The following is a 25624-nucleotide window of genomic DNA, read 5'->3' as shown; positions in this document are numbered from 1 at the left end:
GTCCCTCAGCCATGCTGTCCTCAAGGGAAAACCGTGCTTATGCCTGGTGAGGTCAGAGCGTCTGACAAGGGTGAAAACAACAGAAAGCACTCAAGAAAAACATCAATAGAGAAAACAGGTAAAAGTTCAGTATTTCATACATAACTTTAAAAAAGATACGAAACAATACTAGTATAAAACATAGCATAGAATAATTTTTGTACAAAATCCAGTAAGAAAACAATTTTATCACTTAAAATGATTCATAAAATATATTCTGCTAGAAAGCAAATCAGCACGTCACAGACCGTGACACCTGCCCGAGTGCAGCAGAGAGAAAGGCGCCCGTGCTTCCCGGCGCCAAGCCCTCCCGTGAGGACGCCCGCGGGGCTCGGCGCACGGCTCACGCCGGCAGCAGCCTCCTGGACACGGGCACGAGAGCCGGTCAGGAGCACGGCGGCCCCTCCACCCTCGGCCACGCTCACCAGTGGCCCGGGCAGGTCGAGGGGAGGAGGGGGTCCACAGGGCCGGCACACACGAGTTCGTCCCTGCGCTGTGGCGGGAAGGGGACCACCTCCGGCGGCTCCTTTACTGGTAGGTGACCTTCACGCAGAACGCTTCTTCGTTTTTGTCCTCGTGGTCATTGATGTAAATCAGGATCTCCTCCTCCCCGGCGCTCTGACGAGGTGCAAACCGCAGGCCGATGGTGTAGGTCTCCCCTCCCCCGACCTGGAAGCAAGCATCCAGTCCTAGCCCTACCCCGGCCACTGCTCTCTACTCCGGCAGGTTCTACACGTGCAAACCCAGGCTGACGGGGGCGGCGAGGCTGAGGCCCCAACCCCAGTGGCTGATGCAGGCAGGACTCCAGACACTCGGTCTTCTGAACTAAACTCCCCAGTGTTCCTGGACACAGCTGCTCTTCCCACGCCCCGGGGATGCTTTGCAATTCAAGAAGCACCCTCCCCTGACAGACTGTGATCTGCTGTACTTTCTTCAAAACACTCAGAGCAGAGAAAAGGCTGATTTGCAGGGCACTTACGGATAAAACCGCTGGCCACCTGCAGGGCGAGCGGGCCACCAGAGCCCCTGCCACGGTGCCTAGATGCAGGGGCCCCAGGAGCAGAGGCAGAAGAGCTCAAAGAGGGGTGCCCACCCCCCCACATCCAGTACCTTCCCTGGTTCAGATCGGCACTGCTCTCTCCCAGGACTCTCTCAAGACCACCCATGATTAGACGGAACGGTTCCTAAATGCGGTGCCGACCCTCAGGCCTCAGGGCTCCCGGGAGACGCAGCCCCCCACAGGCAGCCCTCCACGCCCCACGCAGCGCCCGCACCTGGAAGGAGTCCTCCCTGAACTGCAGCAGGTCAGGGTGGTCGCTGTGCAGGTGGTAGGTCCTCTGGGAGGGGTAGGGGTTGGTGTAGGTGATCCGCTTGTTGGCGCCTTTGCCTTCCCCCGCGGCCAGCGTGATCTCGAAAGCCTGTGTGGGCGGGGGCAGCAGTTGCCCTTCCTGTGCCTGCTCTGCACGTGCGGCCCGACTTCGGGCATCTCCCCGAACAGGACAGACCGCTGCCGAGGGGGCTCACCGCACAGAAGCAACCCACACCCCGACCCCCAGGCCACAGGCCACGGACAAGGAAACTCCCGCCTGAGACCAGGTCACAGGACCAGGTGACAATCAGGTGACAGACCACCCACGCCACGCACGCCCCTCCAGACCTTGGAAATGAGAGGTGGGCGGCAAGAGAGGCACAGGAGCCACGAGGCCACCAGCTGGTGGTAGTCCACATCGACCAGGTTAAGGTGGATGAACCGGTTCCCTGCCCTACGGGGCCTCACGGCGACATGCAGGTCCTGCACCCCGTGCGGCGGCAGCACGAACACACCCTTGGGGTCCGTCTTGAAGAACAGAAGAGAAGCGGGTCAGGACACAGTCCCTCACACCAGCAGCCCGGGGCACAGAGAGAATCCCAGCCATTCTGGGGGGGAGGGGGCCCGAGTGACAACGTCAGACCTGAAACTAGACCCAGCCACGCCGTCAGGGTCACAGCGTGTCGCGGCCAGCATCGCTACCCGTGCGGGCAAACGCCCCCTCCACCCCCGGCACCGTCCCCTGAGCACCAGAGCTGCCTCAGCAGAGGAAGATCTCAGCGAGCTCCCAGCGCGAAACCCTGGCAAGGGGTCTGCATTGCCCTCATTATCCAGATGCACAGTTGTGGCTAAATTAATTCCAGAGCTGCTATTAATATTTGCCTTCCAATAATTCTAAAAATTGGCCTTTGGGGTTTATATGTCACTCATCCCATGATGGCGCATCCAATAAAAGGCAATGTGAATGAAGACGCTGCCAAGAGTCTTGAAGGAGCCGTGAGCCTGTCCTCAGGACCCACGCTGGCTACAGCCAGTCCCCACACGGTCCATCCCCAGGGTGAGGCAAGGATGGGGAGAGGCCAGAGAACACCCGGTGACCTACCTTCAGCTCCTGGGGGTGCGAGGTGAAAGCCTGCACTCTCCTAACCGTCTGTGTCCCCCGAAGGACAAGGGACAGGCGGGTTCGCTGGCCCGTGACACAGGAGACGTCCACACGCTGCAAGGAGTGGAGGTGGACCTGCCATATCTGGATGGGTGTGGCCAGCCAGCGATCCCTGCGCAGGACAGCAGCCATTATCATCGTTGGTAAGGACAGCAGCACCAACCGTGACAGAGAAGCCAGGAAGGAGCCAAGAAGGTGGCCAGGAGGACACGGCAAAAGAGACAGGGTGGAGCCCAGCTGCCCCCCCCCCCACTTTGAAGGCCCACTTTGCCTTTGCACCACAACACCCTGCGTGAACGACAACATGGGCTTCTGCCAGAAACGCAACAACCCCAAACCAGGTGGTGTAGGGTGAAGCCCATGGAAAGCAGGACACAGAAGAGTATGTGGGCTTGGAGGTGACACAGGCCGGGGCTCTCAGGCCCCGTCCCAGCTGCCTGGTGCTGCAGGATGATACTGACTGACCCTTTCCTGTGACTGGGGCTCAGTAACCCTTCCCCTCGGGCTTGTCCACACAGCCCGAGACAGACACTGAGCACAGCCATCCCTGGCCCCATTCTCAGATGTCCGATCCCTAGGGTGGCCAAGTTTTTAAAGATCCTCCCTCAGGGGACTGGAACAGGAGACTTCCAAGGAAAAGGTGAAGGAACAGGGTCATTTCAACTGAGTGGGAGAAGCAAGAAGGCAACGTGAGCACTGTCTCAGGCATGGAAGGATAACAACCAGCACCTTCCACCTCCCCTGGTCGGAACCAGTACTGCCCTGGGACACGCTCCACCTCGAGGTTCTCTCCTTGGTGGGCTCTCCGTGCGTCCCTCAGGCCGCAGGTGCCGCTCTGATCAGAGGGCGCCCATCACGAGGCCCCTGCCAGCCCTGGAGTCTCCCCTCCCATGGCCAAAGGCCCTTCCAACGCTGCAGTTGCTTTCCACCCCCGCCCACCCCTCCAGACCTCCGGGGTTCGGGTCCACGGACTTACGTGTAAACAGTGACAAAGAAGTCTTTGCTCTCCGGGCTTGGACCACTAGCCACCTTCAGGAACACGTCCCGTGGCTCCCCGGGGCCCTGGCGGACATGAGGTGCCCTGAGAACACCGCCTGCCCTTCCCGCTCCAAGCCCAGCCCCCTGAACCCGCATGAAGCAGAAGCAGGTGGGAACCAGGCTCCCTCCCTCCCAACAGGTGTTTAATTTTCGGTATTAGTCAGAATTCACTGTTGTTTTTTCACTGCAAAAAAGAAAATCATTAACTTCTTGATTTCATATTGAGTTCAATAATTATATTCTGCAGGAGATTTTATCCAGTTTCCTAACCAGTCACAACACAACTATTGCCCTTATCCTTTACACAATGGCAATTAATAAGTAGCTTAATTACCACTGACTTTATTCACTTTGCTTCTTGCCTTTTTTTTTTTCATTTAAATTCAGATAATCAAAGGACTGATCTGCTAGCAGAAAAGATGAAAACTCATGCATAAAGCTCCCACAGGGATGTCAAAATAGCCTGGTAGCACCTTAGAAAAACACCACTTAACTGAAAACCTACAACGAAGAGGCTGCAGAAGGCCAGGGGGCTCCAAGGACGGGGGGCTGGCTGGGTGATGGGCTCGGCAGAACTCACCACATTCTGGGTCTCACAGATGACGTTGGGGTCGCTACAGCGGACATGGACCGGGGGTTCCTCACCAGGTCTTCCCACGGGAGCACCTGGGGCAGGGAATATCAGAACAAATGTCTTTTCTGGATAGGCCTGGGCCGTGTGATGTCACTGTCTGGGGCCGGCCTGGCCCGTCACAGGTATTCAACAGATGCCTGCTGGGAGATGGGCGATGCCAGCCTACCCCAGCCCCGTCTGCACGGGCACTGGCACTCCCGCCATAAGCGCGTCCTCGGGGACTTATCCGAAGGCAACGGGGGACTATGGAGTAAGGTGCCAGACACAGACGACGCTGCTGTGCTCCAACAGCACCAGACCAGAACCAGACAAGTGACTGAGCAGAAGGCACGAGTGTGCTCAGGCACAGCCCTTGGGCCATGGGCTTTAGGAGGCGGAATCAGCCAGCCGAGGGTGCACCCTGTCATCTCAGAGGACGTGAGAAGGTCACCACTTCAAACGATACAGGCAGGTGGCAGAATTTACAGGCGGGTCACGGTTTGGAGTAAGAGCATCACAGGATAACATGACGATGCCACTTGCCACCCTCAGGGAGACACCTCTTCCCATCCGTTGAACCTGCAAAAGGCCAGCCGCGGGGACAGACGGGACGTGCCTGGAAGCGTGTGCCAGGGAGGCAGGCGGATGGCCTTCTTCAGGAAGGTGAGCTCCGGGTGGTAGAAGCGGAAGACCTGGTCCACCACGTGGGGCTGGGTCTCCACGGTGAGGCAGAGCACGGCGAGGGGCTTGCCGCCGCTCCCCCGGAACAAGACCTGCCGGGAGAGCAGATGGCGCCCGCATCAGCACCGGCACGCAGGCTGGCGGAGAGCTGTGTGCGCCGCGCCAGCCTCCGCAGGCCCCGCTCGGCCCCATGAGGCGGGAGGGACAGGCACTGTGAGAAACGGGCACGGAGTCTGCAGCAGCGGACACACCGCGGGGACGGCAGCTGGCACAGGGACCGCAAGTGGGGCGGCGGCTACTGCAGTTCTCCTAAGTAGGGCCCACACCTCAAATGCCAGTTAAAAGGTTTGCGGCCCCAACGTCAAACCGTCCTCCAGCCGCCGTCCCATCGTCCAACACGCCTGCCGCGTGCGTGCAGGGAAGCTGCTCCGAGGGTCTGATGTTAACCTCACCAGGTCCTCGTGGGAGGCAGTGGAGCACGAGCTGTTAGATTCCAGACGGTAAAAGGAGGCTGTGCTTCAACCAAAAAGGCTAGAAACACAAACTTCCTTTTTTAAAAAAAGTGACTGGGGCGCCTGGGTGGTTTCGGCTCAGGGAGTCTGCTTAAGACTCTCTCTCTGCCCCTCCAGCCCCGGCACGCACATGTGCTCGCTCGCTCGCTCTCAAAAGATAAATACACAAATCTTTAAAAAAGAAAAAAGAAAGAAAGAGCAGGTATCTTTATTCCCCAACTCCATCTGGCCCTGAGCTGTCCAGATCCCTGAATGAGGGCAGGTATGCAGCCCGGCACCCAAGGCAACCTTCCCACATCAACAGAGAACCCGGGAAGACACGTTTATTGTGAAATCTTTTAGACGTACATATATAAAAAGCTACATAGGAAAAGCTCTGTTTAAGTCATAGATCGTAACAGGACAGCCACCATGAGCCCAAATCCCCGCCTGGGATGGACCCGCCGTCCACACTGCTTAGCTCTGGACACCCTGCCAGCCCTGCCCAAGGAAGCCCCCCTTCCAGACTCTGTGGGCCCCGTCCTGGCTTTTCTTGGCTGGTTTCCCACCTTCGGATCTTGGCTGTGCGGGTTCGGAGCTTCACCTGAATGTCTCCCCGTCTTGTGTTGTGCTCAATCGTCTGGGAGAGAAGCTCCCACAAGCACACTCACCACCCCGTCATCCGTGCCCTGATGCTCTGGCCACACTGCACCATGGAGACCACATGTGCATCTAGGGGCTGCGGCTGCTACAGACCCGTCTCTGCCCCACCCACCCCACCTCTCCCTCCCTGCTCTGGCCCCACCACCCACAGTTCTGCTCCCCTGTCCGCTCCTGGAAGCACGGGGGACAGCCAGGCTCGGGACGAAGGGGACCTTCTGGTCAGTCCCCATCCCGGACACCTGTCATTGCCCAGCAGCAGCAGTTCCTCTCACAGTGGGGCTCAGATCCAGGCTGCAATTTTCCACCCGGCAGCCCCAGCAATGCCAGGCGGCACCCTCCTCCAGACGGGGTCTCAGGCTTACCACCCACTCTGCGCAACTGAGTCTTAGCATTTCCAGCTTCAGCCCTCTGTTCCTTAGCACGGGGAGGGGGGTGCAGGTAGCCACTTTTCGGCCATTTCTACCTCCTTGAAAGCTTGGAGTTCTGGTTTTACCCTTCCAGCGACCTGGTTAACACGTGAGCAGTCAGCCTAGTTAACAGTGCTTCGAAAGGGATGCGGTGCCAGACAGCGGGCAGTTCCCGCGCCCGACGCCTGCCACAGACGAAAAGCAGCAAACGTACAAATGTGCGGTCATAACGAGACTCCAAAAAACTGACCACCTCTGGACGTTGCTAGGGTGCAATTCATTACTCTGAAAACTGATAAATAAAATGAAAGAATCCAACATTTATCCTGACTTTCTGGTTTAAAGTATATTTCAGGGCAACCAAACTGCTGGTGGGGAAATTCTTGCTTACAGCAGAATCCCAGCTAACAAGTACAGGAAGAATGAAAAAAGCTGAATGTCCCCATTTCCCACCCAGAAGATGCGTGTGGGCAGTGAATCTGGGGTGGACAGCGGACACAGGGCACTGGGGTCAGCGGGCCCGGACTCACCCAAACCACACTTGAGAAGACAAGTAAGCACAGGGTGGACTACTAGGCGATTTGGAGGGTCTGTGGCCGATCGGGGGCAGCGATGGCCACACAGCGAGGCTGAAAGTCCTTATCTGTTAGGGACACATGCTGAGGGGATCGTGGGTGAGCCCCTAAGATTTCTGGGGTTTGCCTTCAAACTCCAAATCCATGTATGGAGAGTGTACTAGCCTTAGATTGCATCGATAGCCCTACATAAAGACCTGACATGGTCCTTAAACAAGGCAAAGCGGTGCCTCCACATTCAGCAAAACGAAGCAACTTCCACTGGTGACGGGGCCGTGGGCAAGCGGCCACCACAGCGAGGCAGAAACACAGATCCGCCATCGGGCGCCGGCTTCTCATCTGGGACTCAATGAAATAATCTCTTCTCAGGGTAAAGTCTTATTGCTTCTGTTTTTACTTTCAAACTACTTCCAAAAGGCATTTGTCTTACCCAAAAAAAGCTTTAGAAAGTCCTAAAAGCAAGTGTCCTGAGCTCCCCTTCGGGACATCCTAGAGGCAGGCTGCTGGCGTGTGCAAACACGCCTTCCCTTCCAGCGGTAATGAGGATTCCCAGAAGTAACCCCACACCCCCACACTGATCCTCTGGGACATGGGGATGCTGTGGGGGAGGGTCAGGGACCAGTCTAACCCGTGTGTGGTGGCTGCGTGCTGGGACACCTGTGCTCCCAGGGCCATGGGAAAGGCACCCAGAGCACCGAGGGCTGCAAGGTGGCAAGTGGCCAGGGAGAGGCTTCCATGCCAGACACCCACTCAGAGGCCGTACCAGCATCGCCCGAAGCAGTCACTGTCCTGCCAGACAGGAAAAGTCTCCCTCCACAGGCCCTGCTCCCCCACCGCCATCCCCGGCCCGCAGGAGATACAATGAAGGGCAGAGGGCCAGGCCCCAGCAGCCTGCGTAACAAGAGAAGTCATGAACACTTCGCCAGGTCCGCTCAGAGGATACCTGGCTCTCGCTGCAAGACCCCAAACTATCTTTGATCAGAGGTGCCCTGCCCCCTTACCTTGGCATGCTTAGTGGGCATTGCACTGGACTTCTGGGGCAATCCGGCGTCCGTGCCCTTCTCAGATCTCAGCTCAGCAGAGGCCTGTGAGAAACCAGCCAGCACCAGCAGGTCACGAGATGGGAGTCTGAGGGTGATGGGCCCTTCTACCTGCAGGACTTCTCCCTGTAGGAACAGCTGCCACCAGGGCCGAGGGCTCCCATGCACCGTCTCACCTGCTCTCACAATAACCGTGTGCACGGTCACTGTCATGAACCAGCCTCACTGCCCCAAAGAGGGAGCAGGGGCTGCCAGAACTGTGAAGGCCCACCCGACATGAAACCCAGCTCTGCCTGAAGCCAAAGTCCTGACGTCTTCACTGTCCTTATGACCTCTTGCCCCAGAGTGCCTCCAAAGAGCCTGCACAGGATTCTGGGAGCCTCTGAGAGCTCCTCGAGCCCCCTTAAGTGAGACCCACTATCCTACAGAAGCGACCCCAAGAGCTCAGTAAACAGGATGAAAGGCACGCCCGGCCCCCTCGCGGCCCCAGCCCACCAGTCACACCCATCACTGGAAACCTCCAAGCCCGCACGCCCTGCCAAGGAGGCCTCTGAACCAGAGCACGAACTAGAGAACACAAACTGCTGGCAAGGTTCTACCCATCAGCTCTTCCGCAGCAAGGCAGAGGTTCTGTGCCCGACAAGGAAAGAGCACTCAGAGGGGACGGGCCGGCCTTGTGCGAGGCGCACCGTGTGCGTGCCCGCGTAGGGGCTGGCGGAGCAGGCGACCACCCGAAGGCTGAGCGGTCTGAGCAGTATGGGGGGACACGTGGGCGCGCCCCACCATTATTTCGCCGAGTGGATCTTCCCATGTGCCTGACAAGCCCGTCTGGCATTGGAAGAATGGCCTCCGCACCTGCACCAGGGCCGGCGGCCCCCCAGAGAAGGTCTGGTATCTGAAGGGGATGTGGGCGGTCTCCCGCGGGCGCAGGAAGATCTGCGGGGCGAGGCTGCCCCGCAGATAGAACATGTCCTCTTCCACCGGCGTGTGCAGCTTGGCTGCGTCTTTGAAGTACTTCCACTCCCGACTGTCCTGGATGATGCTAGAAGGCAGGGGACACACGGGGCTCTGAGGCAAAAACGCTCCTCCTGGTGAGTCCCCTGCCCACCCACTCCGAGCTGGCGCCTGGGACTGTGGGCGAAAGCCGGGATCAGCAGGACCCTCGAGGGTCGAGGGCAGCTTAGCTTCCATTTCAGGGAGAACCCGGAGTTACCCCAGGTGACCCTGGCGGGCCCACCACTCTCTCCCACCTGAGCTCGGGACTGTCCACCTCGATGGTCACCGTGTGCTGCGTGTTGTGGGGGTTCCTAAGGGCAAACTCGAAGAACTCGGCGGTGCCCAGTGTGACGTGAATCGTGTGCTCGGTGGTGATGGCCAGGCTCAGCGCGCTGGCGATGCTCTCCGCCTTCGTGCGCTCCCTATAGGCCGCGATGACCTGCAGGTCGCGGGCGTGCTGCGCGCGGACGCTCTGCTGAGCCTGCGGGACACAGGTGCCAAACCAGGCCCCAGTCCTGGGCGTGCTCTCCTTCTCAAGGGCTGGTCGGCCACCTCCCCCACTCCCACCCAGAATACCAAATTTCTTCTGGAATCACCACCACCCCTTCCTCAGGCACCTGAGTTGGACGGGACTGGCCCACCCCCAGGTCCAGAGGACAGAGAATGGGTCTACACGGCACTCCTGGCTTCTCTCTGCCCTGCAGCGGTCTCCCCTGTAGGAGGTGGGGTCTGCCCTGCATGCTCCCAACTCTCCCCAGGCCTCGAGGCTGGAAACTGGGCACAATGGGGAATTAGAAGCAGAGGCTTCTAACAAAAGAGGGAAAAATGGCCTCAAAGCTACTAAGACTGGTGATGGGCTCACTGGCCAGGTCCCAGCGTGGCAGCAGGAGCCCTGTCTGCAAGCAGGGGCCTAACTGACCTGAGCCAAGCCAGAGTCTACACAGCGGATGGGCTGCCTTCCTGGGGCTCAGCCACGGTCCTTCATCCACCTCCTTCCTCGATGCCCTCACTGGTCTTGGCTAGCACGGTGTGGTCCAGAGGCTTATGTTTCTTGTGTGACTCATACTAAAGAGTGAGGTCCACAGCGACTTTCCTGTGAGACCTAGAAGGGGACCCCCCCACCCCTGCTCCGTGCTGGGGAATCAGCCAGGCCCAGTGCTGAGAACCTCTGAACACTGGGGAGGCCCAGACATCAGAAGGCAGAGGTGGTTTGAATGCCTTTGGACTTCAAGTCAAGAAGTAAGGACCAAATTTCATTTCTGACTTAAATTACTTTGGATACTGACGTTCCAACATCCAAAACTTTGGCCTTCCCCTCACATGGGGGTTGAAGCTGAGCCTTTAATTTCTCCCTGGGGATCTGAGAACAGGAGGGTGGTCACGCTCATATATGAGACCTCCCTCCACAGACCTAGATGATTAGAGCTGCTTCGTGGAGTGTGGGATGGCATGGCCGGACGTAATTTAGGCTGAGACACAGAACACAGAGACAGTGCACTATGCTGACCCACCCACAAGTCGCAGAACAAAACGTGTACTGCCCACCAGGGGACCACCCGCCAGTGGACAACCCATCACAGGTTCTAGGGGAGAGGCCGGGGACCGGGCACGGCGACAGCCACTCCCCAGTTTACCGCAGACCAGATGGTGAAAAGCCACAGGCAGAGTCAGCATGACCCTGGGGCTTGTGAGGAGGGACTCTCCTTGCCTGTCCTGTGTCCTTCCATACCACAGAGGAAGCTGTCAAGAAGCCTGGCACCCCTGGCCTCCCTCTGCCCCACAGGACATGGGGTGACTTCTCCGATAGAAAGTTCTGGAATATGAACCAGGCAGGCATAGCCCTGCCCTCCCTCAACTCTTCCTTTTGGGATCGACAGGCCTGGACACCACATCAGGTGCTCGCACTGCTCCTACCAGCGGTGGGGTTAGTGGCCTACAGCCATATGGCCTCACCCAGGGGGTTTGGGTCTGATGTTAGCTCCAGACTGTCACAAGCACCCTGACTACAGACAGAAGCCACGTCTCCAGGATCTGCTTCACCGGTCACTAGAGTCATCAGTAACCGAGGTGACACTTCAGTCTCTCTCTACATACTCCTGTCTGACCTCTCAATCGATTCGAAAGTCAGACAGACGAAGGGTGAGGACACTTATGGAGCCCTTGGGTCCCCACAGGCAGCAGAGCCCAGTGACCAGGTTAAGGATGGGCACAGTACCCAACCAGAGCACTCGTGAGACTGGTAAGCCTTTTGCCGGGATTTCTGGAAATACAGCTCTCTCTTCTGTGGCCCCTGGCACGGAATGACAACATGAAACGGCATTAGTGCCGCCACACTGCTACTGTGAGGGACAGTCTAGGGGCTGCAGGGGGTGGGCAGAGGGCAGAGGTGGGGGGCCAGTCCCACGGGCCTGACAGCAGGGGCCCCAGGCCTGCCTGCTCAGTACCAGGCCCAGAGTGCTAGGGCACCTGCTCAAACACGGAATGGCTGGTCCACAGTCCAGGCCAAGGGCCCTGGGGACCCCGCTGCCGCACAGACCTGTGTACGCTGGGCTTTGTCACTGCAGCCTCAGAGGATGCCCCACAGGAGAAGACAGCCTGCCAGCCCTTCTCCCCAGGCTGGGGCTCCGTGGAGAAGGTGCCCAGCACACGGTCCTCCTGTGGCCGGGGCTCCGCCTGCAGACAGCGGCTGACGCCGCCCAACAGCAGATGGGACGGGCCGCCGTGCCAGGCGCCAGACACGGAAGCTGAGCCACCCTCATACGACACTGGGACTGTCCCAAGCAACAGCGGGGACACCAATGCGGGCATCTGGCCCCACTCTGTGCTCCACCACCTCCCCGAGAAGCCCCAAACCATCAGCATCCCTCGGGCCTGTGACGACGGCCGGGGAAGCAAGCCTGCACAGCGCTGCGCTCTGCCTCCCGAGGCACAGCCCCCCGGGGCCCGAGACCCAAGACCAGCTGACCACGTGAGCGCATCTGGCGCCGACCACCAGCCAGGGGCGCAGCATCTCGGCCCCGAGCACCGCTCCACTTCCGGCTCTCACCAGAGAGGCTGTGAGAACTCTCTATGGGGGAGAACCCACTGCCTACTCGATGAAACAAATCACTTTCACCTTCAGTTCTCCAGCTTGCTGACCCAGGAAAATGATGAGAATTTAGCGGAACATTTCCTTGTTTTCAGAAATCCAGGTACTTCCAAATTCACTGCTGTACTCAGAACGGGGCTCTGAGCTGCAAATCTCTACCAGCACACATCAAACAGGAGGAAAGCCACCAACACGAAGGTGAGAACGGGATACCAGCACGAGCACCGACAGCACCTCACTGAGGACCTGCCATGCGCCGGGCCCACCGCCCAACGAGGCGGAGCCGCGGGTGAGCCCGGGGGGCAGCTGACACAGGCACGGTGCTGCCGGGCCGCCAGCTCCGGGGCCCCAGCCTCAGCAGCTGCCGTGGGGAGGAGGCCCCTCCGGACCCCAGCCCCACCAGCTTCCCCGAGCCCACCAGCCCCGCCAGGCCCTCTCCTGGACCTCTCCTCTCCCGTTAGACTCCACGGTCTTGCTCGCTGGCCTGTTTCCGTCTCTCTTGTTACATCCCACACCTGAGGGCAGGAACGTTCCCCAGCTGCTGTGAGCACGAAGGGCCGTGAAGGGAGGTCTATTCAGACACCTGCCTGCCTTAATGTAAAGGGTGATCCTTGAGGATCTTTCTCAAGGCCCCTGTGGCTTCTTGATTCCATAAACCCCCCAAGTACAACCACTCTCTCCTCCTAGGCCTATGCTGCAAAATATGGTAGGGTCTTATCTAGATTTTTAGATAAAAATGAGATTTTTCTGGTCAGAATGATTACTTGATTTGCACTGATGACCCACTCACAGCTCTGACCCCAAACCTAGGGGACCCTCAGAATCCCCTCTGGAGCTTTCTTAACAGCCCAGGTTATGGACCCACATGTGGGTCCCAACTGGACACAGGATCTCCAGGGGTGGGGCCCAAGAATCAGCTTTCATAAAAACTCTCTAGGTAACTGACTTGAAAACCTCCCTTGGTGGCTGGGAGGTCCGTCTCCCCTACGTTCCACAGGTAGGATTTGGGAAGGAGAGAGAGAGCCATGTGGGAGAAAAGAAAACAGAGGACAAGGCTGCTTTCATTCACAATGACCGAGGCCCCCGCATGGGGACATCCAGGGACAGTGGGAGGTGGACGAAGCCCTCACCAACATGCTGGCCCCCCAGCAGCTGAGCTCTCCTCTGGACTCCTGAAGGCGCACGGACCTCATCCGCTCCAGCTTGCGCCTGCGGACAGCGTCCCCCTCGCGGCCAGCGCCCTGGGGCCCCTTGCTCCTGTGCTGCGAGTGCGTGAACAGCATGGCGGCCAGCTCACGGTCCACGTCAACCAGCTTCTGTGCTTGGACCACATTTTTTACGGCTGGAAGGTTCAAAGAGGGAGCAAGAGATTAAAGTGTAGAATTTACATTATTTAAACAGACCCGGCAACAAGCTTCCAGCCACCTCACCCAGGGAGGGAGCTCAGCAGGCACCCTGCCCTTTCCTGTACCTTCTAAGATATTGATAAAGATGGTAATCCTATAAGCTGGTCTCCACAATGTCCCCCCTTTACAAGCCTTTCAAATAAAGGAATGCTGATCTTGGTCCTTAGAGACAAATTAATACACCATTAGGTGACTTTCCAGAGGAAAATAAAGGTCAGTGTTCTAGAAGCTGACGCTCTCTGGATTCTCAAGGGCCGCTGATACCCTCACCCAGGATGCAGCCCCACCAGCAGGAGCCTCCTGACGTGGGGACCACTCTGAGATCTCAGGACCCTGTCCCACCATGTCCTCAGACCCACCTGTGTGCTCAGATCAGGAATCCGGGGCTCTGATGAGCTGCTCACTTGGCCTGAAGCCCCAGCATGGGTTGGGGGGGGGGGGGCTCAGACCACTCCGGCTCCCGAGCTCATGCCCATGACTGCACCCAGCTGCCTCTAGACAGCCCAGCCCCCAGGGAACCGACTCCTCTGGGGGACTCTGCTCAAACCCTGGACATACACGGAAGCCGCGTGAGCAGACAAACTGGGGCTGAAGCAGGCCAGGCACCAGCAGGCAGAGAAGCCACATTTTCTTTGGGTGACAAAGACACACATGGCACACGGAGGTCACAAGCTGACACACGAGACTCCCAGACCAGCGCTCACGCTGGCGCAGGCGGGCAGAAGAGAAGGAGCACCCCAACTTAGGACTGGGCCCTTCCTGAGCCTCAGGCATCCGCGGCACCCACGGGAAACGAGCGCCCTGCTGAATCAGCCGGCCGGGTCGCACGCCGTCACCGCATCTCCAGCCTCCGACTCCATGTGGTGGTAAAGCAATCTCTCCCCTGCCTCGCCCACCTCTTCCTCCATTACCCGTAACAAGGGCTATTTTCAGGTTCCTCACCACCATTTTAAAGCTGTTCATTGCTTTTCAGATGCCACGAGTCGGTTTAGACAAGTAAGAGGCCATCCCCAAACCATCCTTCCACGTCTCAGGTGCAGGCACAGTGGGTACACCACCCCACCTAGGTCGGCTTTGAGTGGCCCGAGGCCCACCGTCCCGGGGGAAGGAGACAAGCGAGGCTGGGGGCTAACCAATGGGCTCATGTGTCAGACTGCATCACCCAGGTCCAAAGAAACCAGAAATGAAATTCCAGCACTGCTCAGAGCCTGGAAGCACTTTCTAAAACTCTGTACGCTTCCTACTTGCCACGCCTTGCCCAGGGGGGAAGAAGGGCTCTCTGACGGAACGCCCCATCCTCTGTCTTTGATCAAACAGGAAGAGGGGGACCAAGGACTCCAGAGACTCTCCCTTCACTTGACAAACTCTCATAAGTTACAGTTCCCCACACAGCCTGGCAGAGCCCCTGACCTCCTGGGCCCCAAGGTGGGGCTTTCACAAATACTCCCTGCCTGTTCTTGGACCAGCCAGGGACGGAGAAGCACTGGCCCCAAAGTGGGAATTCCAGATTCTCACCCAAGTTCACCACCCTTTACACACAACTGGCCAAGCCACCTGACCTCCGCTATCTTGGTTTCTTCAACACTAAAGGGGAGAACAGACTCTCAGCCTGCTGGGACCTTGGACCCTGGACCCCTCTGAGCATCAGAACCTCTGGGGCCCTCTCCCAGGAGAACATTCGAGCCCCCACAAATTCTGGGCTAGAGTTTCAGGGAACATGGGGTCCTGGAGGCCTCGAGGCTCTCACCAGGCACAGCACAGGGCCTCCCTCCCTGGGCACAGGTTCAAAGACAACAGTATCGGAGGACAGTCGACACAGGAAGCTCAGGGCCGCTGCGGATCCAGGCCAGATGGTCTGCAACCTGGGGGGACACCACCCAAAGGGCACACCCTGCTTTTCATCCCACCAACAGGTACTTTGCATGCAGGCCTGTGGATGATTTAAGGGGACAGAAAACTTCAGACGCCCCCTGCTGTGAACAACATTCTCCCCAAGCGTAGGCCTCTGCTTCCCAATCTCCATGACTGGTTTGTTCCTCCTCTCCCCAACATGGGGACTTCAAATCAGTTTTTAAAATCCAGTCTTTGTTCATCCTGACCTCTTCTTCATTTCCTGCTCCCCTGCAGATGGGCAGCTAACCAGCCGGCTTCCACGGAGCCCGCACTAGAGCACGCCGGGCGTGGCGCACGCGTTGACCCAGCAGAGCCCAAGGGTCCACTGAGGCAGGGCGCTGAGCTGGACACGACGGCCTCCGCTCCCGCCCCCAGATCACACGTGTACCTGCGCGCACACGGACATACACGCAGCCTTCCGCCTCTCGCTCCACCCTACCCCCACGCCGATCACCCCGCACACGACACACTCGCCCGAGCCCGCTCCTCACTCACGTCTCAGGCCCCCGCGCGCGAGGAGACTGCCTCCCTTGAAGTGGCCGGCTCCATCATTCGAGATGACCCGTGACCTGGAAGGTGGCAACGAGCTGGAATTTCTCACTCTCTGCTCACACACGTGACCTAAATTAAAAACATCCCAGCAGAAAGTATTAACACCAAAAGGAGTGTGAAAAGACACATCAGTATCTCCCGTAGGGAGTTCTGGGTTTCAAAAGGCCCGTCCATGCCCCCCGGCCCGCTAACACCCCAAAACCGCACTGCGGGTTCTGAATCTGCTTGGCCGTCGAGAGCGGACAGGCAGGCGTGTCCTCTCGCGTGTGGGCAGCAGCATCTGCTCTCCCACGGGGTTAAAGCTCCAGGCGCTCAGGGCGCCCGCTCACACACTCTCACTTCTCAATCTCCAGAGCGGCCCCGGCAGCCCCGCTTCGTGGGACGGCTCACACCTTCCCACACCCCCTACTCGGGGGAGGCCTCTGTGCACGTCCGCAAACGGCTGACTTTAAACACACTTGAACGTAAAAGAGCCTCGGCAAGCCGGAATCTTCTGGAGCTGTTTCCACACAGAAGCCTTGGAGAGCAGCAGCACGCAGCTTCAGAGGGCCGGGCGCGAGCCAGAGGCAGAGCACACCACACCCCTGCCCCGGCTGAACGGCAAGCAGCCCCCGCTAACCAGCCAACGCGTGCAAGGCCCAGGGGCGAAGAAGTGTTTGCCTACAGAAATGCTTCTCCTGGGAGGACAGAATCCTACCCTCGGAACCGGCGACCGCTCTGCGCTGACGTGACTCCTACCTCAGGGGAGGCAGGGTACAGCTGATGAAGTCAGGTTCCAAAACGAACCCCCCAAGTTCCAAACACAAACGCTTGCACTGTGGGCTTCCCCAATTCCAGGAGGATGGTGTTGAACACCTGCAGGCATGGGGCATCCTGGGAGTTGTTAGAAGAGGTACCCCTTCCCCCAGGTGCCTGTTTCCCAGCTCTCTGCATCCCCCCATCCCCACCTCCACTCTGCCCCTGGAGAGGACAGGGTGGCTTCCCTGCTCAGCTCCGCCCTCCCCTGCCTCTGTCCTGCAGGACAGAGCTGGGTGCAGAAGCATGCCCCTGACCACAGCGGTGAGCTGGTCACCGGCAGCGGTGACCAAGGTGACATTTTCATCTCCAGCTGCCTGACAGAAACGTCTCCCTCTCGACTGGTTCTGAGCTGCGGTCGGGAAGGGACTGCCTGTTCTGCCAGGGAGGTCACGTGGTCTCTGCCCTGCTGCCAACGGGGGCTGTCCCTGCAGACCCCAGGGAAAAGCAGCTGGAGACCCCAGGGAATATCAGCTGGAGACCCCAAAGACACAGGTGTGGCAGCAGACCATCCCTCAGGAGACTAGCAAGGACTAAGGCCCCAATGGGCGTGGGGAAAAATGCTCAATTCGAAAATGACAGACAGACTGAAACCACCTCCAGCCAAATCAAGAAGTGATTTACTTCGCGTGGTTTAAAGGCTGGCGACACACAGGTGAGCAGAGTCCTCCCCCTGGGGACTTCCATTCTCATCATTTTCAAACTCCTCTGGTCGTCTCGAGTGTTTTCTGAGAATCACAACAGGCTGGCCCTCCCCCAGCCTTCCTGCGATAAGAGCTGCTTCTGGTTCTCTGCCCTGCTGCCCAAAGTGTCCACAGCTCAGCCAGCAGCCCCAGCAAGCGCTGGAGCATCGGCTGTCTTCCACACACCCGGTCAGGGAGACCACCACACGGGACAGACGTGGAGGTCACTGTCGAGAGCCTTCCCTGACACAGCACCACACTCCAGGCCTGGTGAAGCACGGGGTCGAGAAACCAGCTCCGGAGCCCAGGTTCTGCCTGCTGGGAGCATGTCACGTCGCCATGGGTTCCTCGCCTGCCTGGCCACCAAGGCCAGTGACAGTCCTACCTGGGGTCTCTTCCTGGGGGAACTTCAGTGCCAGGCCCAGTCATCCTGCTGTTCCGTCCCTACCCCAACGTCGGCTCTGTTCGTGCAGTGCACACGTCCACCTTCAGGCTCAGACCTCCGGGCAGACACCACATTTGCCCCTCCCGTCCCTCCCTCTGGCCCTGCATCTTGAGAACAAGCTTCTGGAGTCCCAACTGTTCTCGGTCTCTGCTCTGCTGGGAAGCACAGAACACTTCTCCACCGGGGTCTGCCTGCCACCCAGCCGCAGCTGCTTCTCTGCTCTCCCCCTGCAGGTGGAGGCGCTGCTGAGTCCTCCGCCAAACATAGTCTTCTCATCTCCCTGGGGTTGGTTCATCCCCAACACAGCCCAGCGTCCCAAAGTCGCGAAGCTCCTCCCCAAGAATGGAACCTGGTGTGAACACCCCTTTGGTGGGATCAGCTGCTCATGCGTCAGGGTCTGCTTCTTTCAGCCCAAGTCCAAGAGGAACAGACCTGGAGACAAGACAGGCTCTCACACTCGCTCATTCACCTGTTAATGAACGTGCATCATGCCAGGCCATGGTGGCCACTGCTGGGCGAACAGCACAACAAGGAAGGACCAGCCGTGTCCCCAAGAAGCCCCCAGGCCCTGAGGGGGATAGACAAGCAAACAAGCGGACAGGCAGGGACAGAGAGCCTGGCCAAGCGGGGAGGGGACAGCCAGCGGGCGCCAGAGCCCAGGTCCCGGCACTGACACTCACTGCCCTGGTACCACCCTGCTCTCCATGTGAGAGGGGACAAAGTGCCACCCAGCCCACGTGCGCTCAGTTCCTGCCCCAAGCTCAGAGTCGGTCTGGGCTCCTGGCTCTCAGCGCTGTTTCTTCCCGGTGCGGGCAGACGGTCTGGCAAGCTCTCCATTCCATCCTGAGGGCCTGCTCCGCTGGTCGCCTGGCAGTGGGCACATGCTACCTCTGCTCCCTGTCGGGCACAATGGATTCACGCCACCCCTGAGGGAACCTGGGAACCCTCCACGGCCATCCCTGAAGCACAGGCAGGGAGGCCTTCACCCGCGTCTAGCTGAAGTGCATGCAGCCTACGTTCAGCCTGGTAACAGCTCCGGTGGGAGGGACGCACAGAAGCCAGGGCAACGGCTGCGGGTCAGGATCTGGTGCAGACAGCTTGCGGAGGTGCGCAGCCAGCGGCCTTAGAGCCCGGGCTCTCGGGAGTCACGACTGTCACCACAGCATGCGGGACCGGCAGGACCTTGCGGTCACCTCCGGACAGACCAGGCGGTCCCTGAGCATCACCGTTTCCTCTGACAGTATCTGCACTCAGAGCAGCGGTTTGTTTGGAAGCTGGGACAATAAACTAGATCAGCGGAACGTACGCCCGTTCACTCAGGGACCGGACACAGCAAAGGTGCTCATGTCCTCAGGGCATAGCCTGAGATCTCAAACTGCTGTGGGCTTTCTTTCCCTTCAGTGACACCTGGGTTAAGCTGGGGACCCACACATTTGCCGTGGGAGCGGAAACGCCTCCAGATAGGCAGGGCTCCTGACTCAGTTTGCAACTGCCCTCTTTCCATGACAGGAGCAGAGCACGTCACCATGTCCGACCCCAAACCCAGGCCCTCTGTCCATACCACCCGCTTCTCCTTCAACCCTGAGAACACAGAGCCAGGGGTCGGGGCAACCCTCCCTCCCCAGGGGGCCCCCAGGAAGGGCTGCAGACACAAGTGACAACAGACCCCCGATGAACCACAGTCACACCGCACCACCAGGACCACTGGGATGGATTAGCACGGCTCTCACGACCCCCACGTGGCGAACCATCATGGAGAGACACTGTGGACGAGGCTGCAGAGACCACCACGCAGCCTGTCCGAGCCGAGAGGCCGCAGGCACGAGCACGACCCCTCCCTGGGCACGGAGAGGGCGCCTCGTTCCGCAGCCTCGCGCCTGGCCACACAGCCTGTGAATGTGGAGCCATGGAGCACCGTCCAGGCGACACCACGCCAGGCACTGGGATGCTGGCCTGACCCTGCTTCTGTCCCCCGAAGCTCACACAGCCTCATCCTGCCTGCTGCCCGGGGCAGAACAATCAGTTTTAGAAAGAAATAAAAGCCACGACACTTTTTTTTTCCCAAAAATGCAAAATTTACAGAGGAAACCACGGCACGGCTGCACGGACCAGAGTGCTGCGTGCGTTTGTCCTTTGTTAACCCCCCTCCGCGTCGCACCTCTCGGGCGGGCATCTCGACTCTCTCCCTCGCGCTATCGCTCTCGTGCAGGCAAAGTATGAAAATGACAATTTAAGATAACATATAATGGAGCTAATCTTTCTCCTGAAGATAAGATTTAAAACGCCGAGTCACTGCACATTTGTGGGCTGGGAATAAATAGAAAAATAACCAACACAATCTCAGAAGCAGAACGTTTCTTGCAGCTCCCTCACTCGTAGGAGCTTCTGAGTGATGTCTGCTGCTCACTAGCGGCTCATTTCTTTCTCCAGAACCTAATTGAGTTTTGCCGTTTCCATATTGTCTGTTTTCCAGGCTGCCTCGGATCCTGCAATTGTAAACAAGCAGGCAGAAACCTCCAACCTGACTTAATGAGCTGTGTGCACTCCTCCTGCTGCGGCCGCCCCAGCCCGCCCGCCTCCAGGCGGCCCGCACGGGCACATGTGGCCCATGGGGCTCCAAGCTTTAAAGTCAGCCTGGGCTTTGAGGAATGGAAAATTACCCCATAAAACGTGAGAGGTTTGAGTCTCATCTAAACAGACACAGCTCCAGAAACCTCAAACGGCTTGGTTTCGTCCTGCTTTCCATTTCACCCCGAAAAACCCCAATCTTTCCACAGTCTTCTCAAGGGAGACTGAGTGGGCTTGTCCCCTGGCCCCACAGGGGCTCACTCTGGCCCCCTGCCCTGTGGGGGGCACAGGCAGGCTTGCCGGCCCCACGTTCCCTGTCGGTCAGGGCCTCAGTGGAGCCTCCAGAACGTCCAGGCAAGTCCACTGTAGCCACAGCCAGCCCAACACCCGGCTGCCGGCACGTGGGTGAAGGCGCATCAGGGCTGTCTGTGCTCAATGTGTCTGAGGAGCGACCCTCGAACACCATTAGATGTAAGGTCAGAGTGCTGGGCTCTGAGGAAGTGCGCTGCTCCATTCCCTTATCCCCAAGCTGCATGGATGTTGAACATTTCTCTTTCCTCTCCTGTGATGGAGTAGTTCTGTGGGCTGATATTCTAGATGAAAATCCCTCCTAGAACCAATCATTTTATCTGAGGATTGTCACAGAGATGTTCCGTAGACAGCACCAAGAAACAAAATGTGGGCAAGACTGAGATGACTAATGATCCCAAATCCTGATCAGAAATCAGGAACACCAAACAACTGGTGCAGGACAGATGCTCATGGTCAAGGACAGATGCTCATGGTCAAGGATACATGCTCAATGGTCAAGGACACATCCTCAATGGTCAAGGACAGATGCTCATGGTCAAAGACAGATGATCATGGTCAAGGACAGATGCTCATGGTCAAGGACAGATGCTCAGTGGTCAAGGACAGATGCTCATGGTCAAGGACAGATACCCAGTGGTCAAGGACAGATGTTCAGTGGTCAAGGACAGATGCCCAGTGGTCAAAGACAAATGCTCGTGGTCAAGGACAGATGCCCAGTGGTTGAGGGCAGACTCAGTGGTCAAACAGTAAGAGTTTTTCTGAATTCTTATTGATTATGCGATGCCCATAATAGGACCACTGCCCTGAGGAGCTCGTGCACCAACTGGGAAAATGAGTGGCCAGCCAGGAGACAGCACAAGGCCAAAGCCACCAGGGATTCTTACCCACGTTAGCCAGCGTCAGATGCAACCAGCCCTTCACCACCGTGTAGACACCAATGGGCTTGACACAGCCAAACCGGGTCACATCTCCACTCACTACCACGTCTTGTTCATACTCAGTCGCCACGACCTCAAGCTCATGTAGGACCTGCACGGCCGGCCGGCCCTGGCGGAGGAGATGCTGCAGAGGAGAAAGGCACCAGTCAGAGGACGCTGAGGCAGAGCCCACCTTCTTCTGAAAACCTACATCCTTGATAGCAGGTCTTTCCCACAAATTCGTTAATAAAGTGAACCCCAGTTCACCCAGTGAATAAACACCATGGGAGCACAAACAGGCCTGGCAGCCACCCTCCTGGAGCCCCTTCTGTAGACAGAACAACAGGAAATGAGCCACGGAACGAAGCTGGGGATGCTAAGCAGACCCCTTCTTGGGACCGTGAGAGCTTCAAGAAGGAGGCGTGAACCGGGCAGGGAAGGCTGGGAGCACACTAGGCCCAGCGTGCAGAGTACAGACCCCCGACACCCTGGGCCAGGAGCATCGGGCCTCACTGTGGCTGGAACACAGGTGGTGGGTGGGAGCAGGGCCACCAGGCAGCCGAGGCCCAACTGCGAGGGTCCACACCAGGCCTAGGACGCTCAGACCAGCGAGAGCAGATCCAGGGTGGCAGGACCTTCCTGACCCAGTGCTCCTTGCTAATCCAGCTCACCTCTCAGTGCTCTGCCTGAGCCCCATGCTAGTGAAGTCTTCCCGGGAGGCCATGGGAAAGTCACCGGACCTTTCAACTAGTGCTTCTCACGCACAAATGGGCATGTGGGACCAGACAAGAGTCCCAGCACTTCTGCAGCAAACATGCCAGCTCTGGGAGCAGAGGCACCCAAAATGACCCCCCCCCCAGTGGCTCTGGCAGCTTCCAGTTGCTTCAGCCCCTGCTAGCCTCGCAGTGCTGGTCCACAGAGCCCACATAACCACAGACATGTTCACAGCCAAGGGCCTAGCAGCCGGACTGACTACATGAAGTCCCCTCTGGAGATGAAGTCCCCTCTGGAGAATGACCATCGACGCAGGAAGCAACGCCCAGCCGCCAGCAAGTGGAGAGGCCAACAAAAACAAGGTATCACTTCCCACTACAAGACTGCAAAGATTTTTTTTCTAGCTAATACCCCTTAAAGGCAAGAGCATGGAAACCAATCAGGCACCCTCGTCCTCAGCCAGGAGGATGAGGGCCCTGCTGGCCTCGCGGGCCATGTGTCCCGCCGACTGCGAGCCGGGCTGTCATGTGAGCACAGCTCTGACTCAGAAACACGCTTCCGACACGTTCTCGTCTGGGGCGAGCAGACCGTTAACGGTACAGAGCACCAGCTTCCGAGTCAGAACTGGGCTAAAAGCCTGGCTCGGCTATTGCCAGCATGACCTCGGCCTCAGTTTCCCAGCTGGACAGGAGTATGACACAGCACGGCCTCGGAGCTGAGGACAGTCAGTGAAGCAGGGGAGCCATCAGGTGCTGGGAGTGACTGTCACTCTGCCCCTAACAACGCTGCCGTGTCCTCTGGGGAGGAGCTGAAGGCAGGGCACACGGTACCTCGAGACGCACACTGCAACATCGCTCACGGGAAACCCTCACGTGCCCAACGAGCCACAGTGTATCACACCTTCCAGAAAACCCACCTACCAAAGGCACCTAACAGCTCAGCACCTGCCGTTACAGGGGAGTCTCTTCTCATCTAAATTTCCCACCTCTTCGCCTCTATAAATTTTAAAGTTAAAGACTTTATTTTAGAAAGTAAAGTTTAAATTAGAAAGTAAAGTTTAAAAAGTAAAATTTAACTGTGATTTATCCAAGTGTCAATAATCACAAGAGCACTTGTTTCAGGGGCTCTTCGTGGAGGACAAGATAAAATAACTTCATCTCCAGGTGACAGCACATAGGTACACAGGGCTAGGCCGTGGGTGAGGCAGGAGCTGTGTCAGGTCCCCAGTCCACAGGGGCTCCTCTCGGCCCTCCAGTGCCCTTCTCCCCCCACTCCCTCCTCCCCCCACTCCCTCCTTCCTCCATTCCCTCCTCCCTCTATTTCTCACCTCTTTGCCTCCCGTTCCCTCACTGCTCCCTCCATTTGCTCATTCTCAGCTACGCGGCACCATGCCCACAGTGGGTCATGACTGCTGGAGATGAAGAGTGACTGTCCCCACCAGGACGCCACCAGCCAGCATCAGCAACAAACAAGCAATGGCCATGACAATCCCACGGGGCTGCGCTGTGACCCAGGAAGGCCCAAGGGACCAGGGTGAGGAATGAGAACATCAGCCAACATCTGCTGAGTGCTCACCACGGTGACCCCTGCCCCTGCTCCCACACTCCCCTGGGGGCATCACCCCTCAAGGATGGACACCTGAGTCGGGTGGAGGAGGGATGGCGCAGCCCAGGTCAGCCCTCAAAGGGAAGAGCGGGGGCAGGCAGCACCCCAGACGAAGAGGAGCACAGTATCAGGGGAGCTGCGCACACAGCCAGGCACACCCCAGAACGGGAGCCGTGAGCTCATCATGGTGAGGGGTGCCAAGGAGCAAGCAGTGATGGGGCTGGCTCGCAAGTCTCAGTGACCACACTAGCTGCTGCAGGGGCAAGGCTCAGGGGGGAAACTGAGGGGCGCCCGAGGCTGAAATCTGGAAGGAAGTCTGCTAATGGGAGTCAAGGAAAGCAGGTGACTATCAGAGACGCCGAGCTGGGGCTGTGATGCTGTGTCCTCTCCCACCCCACCGCGCAGCCGGGACATCGCGTTCCCAGCCCCGAGCCCAGGAGCTGCCGTGCAACTACGCTGACCCTCCGGGGAGAAACCCCAGGGAAGAATCTTTAATTAACATATGGATTTAGGTTTTAGTGTACAAAGAAGATGGAAAGCACAGTTAGATAAAGAATTAGATTCTAATTCTAACTGCAATTAGAAAAGCACAATTCAAGTAACTGAGAGCAGGCATCAGGTGACCTTTGCACATGCCAGTGGGTCCCTCATCCCCGCCCCCCATGGGCCAGGCCTCTGCGCACAGGGAACGTGCATCCTCACTGTCCTGGGGTGGGGGTGAGGAGGCAGAAGGGGTCCTTACCTGTGGTTGGTTTGTAGGAAAAGCTGACTGATGACTGAGAAAATACAACCTAGCATTACACAACTGAGAATTTGTGAAAATCTTTTCCTTTGAGGAAGGACAGAATTTGTCAACAGAGCACAGTCACCTTCATCTGGACGGCTGCAGATCCGACGAGGAGCAAGGAGTCTCCATCCCAGACGTCGATCTGTAGGGTCTGGGCAGCCAGGTAGTGGGTGAACCAGCGCTGTTCTCCGGGTTTCAGGAACCCAGGCTCCACCAGGTACTTGAGCTGAAAGCCAGGAGTCCCTGTTCAAAGAGGCCTTGAATGAGCCCAAAAGTGATTCGAGTCATTTACCATCTTTACATTTTGAAGAGATTCCTGCTGTGGTCAGAATCACTAATTTCTGCTTCTGTCATAACTACAGTTTAATAAACACATTAATCAAAAATATCATAAAATATCCAAATCTACAAAAGACAGAGTCATGTCCAGAAGTCAACATTTCTTTCCAATACATACAATGAACTCTCCCAGAACATGATTCATGGTTTTCACCGAGTTCTTGTGAAACAGTCTATCCTGAACGGGGACAGATGTCCTGATGGGGCTGCCCAGGGAGGTCATTATTCTGCACGCCGGGTTTAAGGAGAAACGTGGTCTGCTGTCAAAACCAGGAGAGCACACACACGGGGAGCTGCTCAGAAGACCCCGAGTGGTGCCCTAGCACAGCGCCTCCCGGGGGCTGTGCCCGGCTCTCGGGCTCATCACTGAGACACGGGAGTGGACAGTAAGCCCCGCCTCTCGGCTTCTCCAGGTGGCACTACCATCAATTCTAAGTTGACAAAAACACCACTGAAATCATCATTAGTTACAGTGCAGGAAGCAGCAAAGCTGGAGAACACATTCA

The 25624-nt window shown here is 57.8% G+C and overlaps 1 protein-coding gene across 5 annotated transcripts in view; it reads right to left on the bottom strand.

The window, feature by feature from the left end:
• Positions 1-207: 207 nt before the first annotated feature.
• The window catches only part of NPHP4 (nephrocystin 4), a 113090-nt gene continuing 87673 nt past the window's right edge, over positions 208-25624 (bottom strand). For all 5 annotated transcript variants that reach the window (XM_045803514.2, XM_045803515.2, XM_045803516.2 and 2 more), the window contains 14 exons: positions 24862-25022; positions 21641-21818; positions 15897-16022; positions 13233-13444; positions 9269-9495; positions 8874-9060; positions 7980-8063; positions 4778-4934; positions 4129-4214; positions 3487-3572; positions 2451-2622; positions 1697-1876; positions 1314-1457; positions 208-708 (listed from right to left, as the gene is read on the bottom strand). In XM_045803514.2, the coding sequence (XP_045659470.2) occupies positions 568-708; positions 1314-1457; positions 1697-1876; positions 2451-2622; positions 3487-3572; positions 4129-4214; positions 4778-4934; positions 7980-8063; positions 8874-9060; positions 9269-9495; positions 13233-13444; positions 15897-16022; positions 21641-21818; positions 24862-25022 (2141 nt within the window). In that variant the 3' untranslated portion in view covers positions 208-567. The remainder of the gene's footprint in view (positions 709-1313; positions 1458-1696; positions 1877-2450; positions 2623-3486; positions 3573-4128; positions 4215-4777; positions 4935-7979; positions 8064-8873; positions 9061-9268; positions 9496-13232; positions 13445-15896; positions 16023-21640; positions 21819-24861; positions 25023-25624) is intronic.

Source organism: Ursus americanus, chromosome 33 (assembly GCF_024610735.1).
Source record: "Ursus americanus isolate L20-20 chromosome 33, mUrsAme1.1.p, whole genome shotgun sequence".
Taxonomy (NCBI): Eukaryota; Metazoa; Chordata; class Mammalia; order Carnivora; family Ursidae; genus Ursus; species Ursus americanus.
The sequence above is the reverse complement of the archived record's forward strand: the minus strand, read 5'-3'. Positions and strand labels throughout refer to the sequence as shown.